The 6,043-nt window shown below is 43.1% G+C and overlaps 1 protein-coding gene across 1 annotated transcript in view; it reads left to right on the top strand.

Annotated features, from left to right (window-relative positions):
• The window catches only part of LOC119286657, a 30,052-nt gene extending 27,377 nt beyond the window's left edge, over positions 1-2,675 (top strand). Inside the window, exon 2 of the mRNA XM_037566071.1 lies at positions 2,546-2,675. Coding sequence (XP_037421968.1) covers positions 2,546-2,666 — 121 coding nt within the window. The 3' untranslated portion in view covers positions 2,667-2,675. The remainder of the gene's footprint in view (positions 1-2,545) is intronic.
• Positions 2,676-6,043: the final 3,368 nt, after the last annotated feature.

The following is a 6,043-nucleotide window of genomic DNA, read 5'->3' as shown; positions in this document are numbered from 1 at the left end:
AAGTCACGCAGCGGCGGGCTGCTCATGGTCCGCAGGATCATGCAGCACGGCAAGTCGACGTACGCGTTCCAGGTGTACAAGGCGGATCTCCGGCCGTCGGGGTCACAATGGGAGCGGGTGATCGCCTTGGGCGGCGACGAGGCGCTCTTTGTCAGCCGGCTGAGCTCCCGGGCCGTGCGGGCGGACCAGGAAGGACTGGAGGGGTATCGGATCTTCTTCCTCGATGATACGGTCGGCATGTCGTTCCGATCGCCGGAGCCCATGGGTCAGCCTTTGTACCATGCAGGCGTCTATGACATGATGACCGGAAATGTCACCCAGCTCCTGCCCTGGATGTGGAGGAAGGACCACGATGGTACAGTGCCGCCCATATGGCTCTTCCCCGAGGACCCCGACGAGGACGACGAGTCGACGAGTGAGCACACTTGATGACTTCTTTGCTGATGTTAGATGTTGCGGCCTGGGTTGATGCTCACTCATTTTTTTTCTATTCGGTTGTTTTTGGCGTTCTTGAAATAACTGAAGAAAAAAAAATCTGCAAGCAACGTCGGGCTGCTAGTTCTGGGCCAAGAGACGTGACGTGTCGTAGGTGGAGGGCTGGTCGTTGCGGAGCACGGGAGGTCTGACGCATCGCTCAGAAATGCCCTTCCATATAGGTAAACGCGTTTAAGTGTGCACGAGCAGGATGGAGCAGCTAGCCTACCTAGCAAAAATGAGTCAAACGGCGCTGTCCCGTGAATCTGCTGCGATGAGCGTCTCGTCACAACATTAGATTTGCATCGTGTCATTTCCGCTTCCAAACAACATTAGTCGAACGAAATCGCCCGTGACACGCACTCATCCAACGTCCTTTTTTTCAAATGCAGTGCATGGTGGTGTGAGGCTACACCGAACATGACGAGAAGCAAACGAAGCTTTAGGACAATGGCGTCGGGAGGTCCACCAAAGCTGTAGGACGCCAGGTAGCCATGTGCCTAAGGATGTCCCTGTGGGCAAGCTCGTTATTGTCCGGGCATTGTCGAGTCAAGGTCCAGTTAGATGAAAAGGCACGACTAAAATTTTGATGTGTGGAAGAAAATAAACACTACTCCTAAATGGCAACCCATTGGTCACATGGCGAAAAAGAATTCCCTTTTTTTACAGAGAAAAGGCATATGCCCAACTTTACAAATGCTCCTTTTATTTCTGAAGGAGAGAAAGTGTGGACATCTTGCGCAGACGTACTCTTAAGCGAAGCTATGAATGTGAGTGTAATAAAAAGTTCCAATTTACTCTTATGCTCGTATGAACTACCCTTTTTTATCCATCTTCTCCCTTCTGATTTGCTTAACAAATAAGGCTAATTTAGTTGACTTCTCAGTATTTGCACTGTTGGGAGGTTGGCTGCAGGCAGTTCCTTTATTTTAGCCGTGTAGGCAATTCCTGTTTATATGGCATATGGGTGGTCGTATACACAAAAACGTGGTACAAATTTTCACATATGTATAAGTATTACTCCCTCCGATCCAAAATAAGTGTTGTGGTTTTAGTTCAATTGAACTAAAACCACGACGCTTATTTTGGATGGGAGGGAGTATTGGTTTTTTGACTGGTCCTAGCAGGGGGTTAGGTCCTGCAAAAATGTGTCTGCAGTCACTTGCAGAGACTCTGTTCGGCAAGGTTGGGCAGTGTATGTTGGTCCTACAAAAATGTGGCCCTACCTTGATCTTCTGCAAGGTCGTGTATGTTGCCCAGCATTGTATTCATGGTCAGTTGTGTTGTGCTTGCTTGTTGGCTGGGAAAGAAAAGGAGAAATATAAGCTATGTCTGGTCCCTGCAATTCAGCTAGAATGGACCAACTCCTCTTGCTAACTTGGGCAAGCAGACAAGTGAACGATGAATGGGATTGCCCATACAGATATACAATCCTCCTGCCAGAGTGATAAGCCAAGTACGGTAGCTAGCATCAGGTAGCGGCCCCGGCGTGCAGACAGATGGCGAGGCATTGTCCATGTTGGGTCATCGCCATTACCGCCCTACCTTAAATTGTGGCCGTCCTCTGCCATTGGCTGTAGTTGTGTTGTAATCACTATGCTAATGTGCGATGAAATTTTGATATCTCTTTCAACACATATTTACATTTGTATAATTACTATTTTTTCGCTCCATAAATGTTTTTTTGCTAGTTATTACTCAATTTTTTTGCGTTAGAGGTCCTGCCTGATCTTGGTTACCAATGAGTAATGGACATGCCCAACATGATGATTTGTTACATCTAAGCACCATCACATGTATAACGCCCCTCTTGGATTTGTTTTATTACCTCTTATGTGTTATCTAGTATGAAATGGAATTCAATTGCGTATTTTGCATGCTTGTACTTGAAACTTGTCATGCGCACTATGTATGTGTATCTATGTCCTCAAAATACATCACTTTATTCAATTGAATAATATAGTCATGATTTATGATCTGTGTTACTGACTTACTGTTCAGTTTTGATGAATTGAAAAGGTCACATGCGCTTCCTATGTTCTGGTTCGTATCACAACACATTGTTTTACAGGTGCCTCTGCGGCCAGCCACCGGGACGACATCGACAGCCAAAGGAAGGGTTCTTGAGGTGCTCCTTCTCCACCGGCAGAGAGGTACCCCCTTCTTGGGTGGTACTTGTGTGCCTGCTCTGACTCCACCATGGAAGGTCCCCTCCCCCTCTCCCATCTCTCTATTTGGTCCTGGTCTGGTTTCAATTTTTATTAATTTGACATAAGATCAACTTCGATATAAAAAACTGCCATGCTAGTTTAGCCGGTTTCTTTCTATGTAGTAGGATCTTAATTGTTGGTGTCTCAAAACTGAAAATGTTTTCTCATAACATAACTTGAGGAGCCGTTTTTTATAGTAATCGTAGTTTAGCCATCTCTTACTATGTGGATGCTTGATGCTATTCTTGTTCCTGCTCACACTGCAGACTGGTTTTATTAACTGTATGTGGATTGCACTTTATTCTTCCTAAGAGTATATTGATAAAGATGCTCTCCTGATTGTTGTTTGTTGGGAGTACAAACAATAATCTCTTCTCCCCTCATATTAACAGGTCAAAGCTGAAAGTTAAAAACTGAATAAGTACTAGTTCAGAACTAGTTTCCAGTTTGGTAATTTGTAGTCAATTCCACTTTAGTTGCTCGCTTACCATGTAGGATCTTATTTGTTGGTTGCACAACCGAATATAATTTTCCACATGATAGCTTTGGAGCAGCTTTTTACCATGACTGATATCTTCCATGTTTCTGCTTGCATTGCACTCTGTTATATTATGATCTGATAAAAGGATTAATTAAGCGCATTTCCTGTTGTTGTGGGTTTCTTCTTTTCTTCTTGGATTTCAGCTCAAGATTAACTTGTTATTTCTCTTGCCCTTGTGCGGTAGGATTCGTTTGGTAGAACACCATGACCGATGCAGACAACAAGGCCTTCAACGAGCCAGGTACCTTGGTGCTACTGCTTCCGTGCGATGGCAGAAGGGGTTGTTGTTCGGCATCGGCTGCAAAAACAGCCATGGTGAGCTCCTCTCCTTGCTTCCAGCAATTCTCTTCTGACGTAGGTGGCCTGTGTTCATCTCTAGCCCATGTGTGTGTGTTGTGCTCGTTTGAGCAGGAAATTACCAAGTGTATGTGTGCTGAAAATGTGTTCTGCACATTAAGCAAACCATGTTGATGTGTCACAGTTCAGGGGTTTAGTTCTAATATGAGCGTGAGCTAATTTTATTATCTCTGCTAAGGAATTCTTCTATATGCTAGTGTTCATAATTGAATCTCAAGTACATTTTATCTTGCATTGCCATCTTACCGCATGCATCATTGTCTTTCCCTGTTTTTTATTTGAAACATTGCAATTAACCCCATTGAACAAGCTCCAAATTGAGCTTAGTGGAGCAGGAGCTTGCACCTGTCTTGGCTATTAAGCATATAACTGAGCGAACATGAAGTCCCCTTTCCTCCTATGTTAGAAGTTGATTCATACATGTCTAGTGCACTCTTTATCTTGCATCGACATCTTAAGTCTTGGCATTGAACATCCTTGTTCTTGTGTTGTCTGTTGCAGGCCTCACTTGGTCTGGTTCAGGGGAGGGTGATGCCCATGGTGTGGCTGCATTGCAAGATGGGCCGCATCAACAAGAGGGTGCCCTAAGGAAGAGTCATATGGTCATTTTGGTGACTGAGGATGCTGGACAAGATCTCGTCACCCAAAGCATGAATTTGTGGAACTTGGCATATATTCCTTGGTTCAGGCAAGTATTTGGTCTCTCTCTCTCTCTCTCTCTCTGAGATGGCGCTGGCCATTGACCCGATGATTTATGGTTTGGATCTATGATGGCTTCTTGTGTGATTCTTACTGAGGTCATGTTTATGAAATTGGTCTCCTGTAATTCTGTGTTGGGCCCTGTTTTGCAGTACATGCCATAGGCTTTGGTAATGGTCCTCTGTTTTGTTCCTTACTGCAGCTGGTGGATGTTCTTCTTTGGCGGCTATGGTTTTGGTTTTGATAGATAGAATCCTCACTTATGCTCTTATTTTGACTTGTTAATAATGGCTATCAAATCAGATAGAACAAAATGGTTTTGATTGATGTAGTGCTGCTGTGTATGTATTAATAGAACAAGTGCTATCCTTGTTTACTTTGGAGGAGCCACAATGTGTTTGCAATTTTTATTATAAGTTGTGGATACTTCCTAATGAAGAGTGGATATCATGGCTCTGAAACCACCTTTTTTATCTGTCTAGTCAAGATTAAGTGCCACTTGTGTGTACTTGTAGACTTCAGGGGCTCATGTGTTCTTTGCTCTGTTGGATGGAATGTTGCCCTTGTAACCGTAGTCTGGTATGCAGAATAGAACCAACCAAACTGTTGGACGTTCAACAGATATATTATCTGTTTGTGCAATCTCTAATTTTTTGTGTGAATGAACAGCGACCGATCTGTTTTTGTCGCTTTGGATGTGGCTACATTGCATTATATTAATTGGTACTTCTGATTGTTACACATGTTCTTAATCATGAGGGCTAGGGTCCCAGGTAGCTTACCTGCCTTTGTGGTTTTATTCTACATGCATATGTCTTTGTTTGCTGGAATGATGCCCTTATATGCCCAATCAAGTATGCAAGTTTCTCTTCTTCATGAACGATGACTTGCGCATTATCTTCTAATAATGCTCAAGTTTCCTGACATGGCCAATTTAATTTGATTCTAATCGAGTACTTACACTTCCTTAACCGAAAGTAAACTTTTTTTGCAGGGGCTCGCTGACCACAAGGACCAACTTGGAGCTCCTCTCTGCCCTTGTATGTGGGTAAAGGTCCCATGAGTTTTTTGAAGGATCACGGCCTGTTTGATCTGACATACATTTCTCACTCATGCCTAAACTTGCTCATTTGGAATTTCTTTAAACTAGGCATCACGACGACAAGGCCGCTGAGGCGTAGCACGGGTTTTAGAACTACCTGTGTGTTCCCATGCGAGAATGGTGGGTTGTTGTTCTGTAAAATCTTATTTTCTATTATCGTTTACAGGAGCACATACAAATGTCTGGGTTGCTCTTTTCTCATGATGTTCAAGGGTTAGAGATGTACCAGAGTGTTCAATATTCCTCTTGGGTTCTTATAATTGTCTGACATATGTTCGTTGTTGTTGCGTACCCATTTTGCATTAATTATTGAGGAAAATGTTGATTTGATACGGGACCAGAAATTATTCACATGTACCTCATGTGATGTTAGTAACTCATTATACCTTGTCGATAGATACTTATGTGTAAATAAACTGAAAGCAGTAGTCATGAGTGCAACATGTTTCTTATTTCCAAAGTCTTCAAGTCTGGACATGATATCACTGGAATCTGGTGCATTAGTTCATTTTTTATCCACGTCAAGTTATCATAAGTAGTGGTCTATTTTGAATTCAGTAATCCGGTGCTATAGTTCATTTTTTATCACTGGAGGTCACTATATGTGATATGCTTGATGATATCCCTTGTATTAGATTTTGATGATTCAGGGTAGCATTA

This window comes from Triticum dicoccoides, chromosome 4A (assembly GCF_002162155.2).
Source record: "Triticum dicoccoides isolate Atlit2015 ecotype Zavitan chromosome 4A, WEW_v2.0, whole genome shotgun sequence".
Taxonomy (NCBI): domain Eukaryota; kingdom Viridiplantae; phylum Streptophyta; class Magnoliopsida; order Poales; family Poaceae; genus Triticum; species Triticum dicoccoides.
Note: the sequence above shows the minus strand (reverse complement) of the source record. Positions and strands in the feature narration are given on the sequence as shown.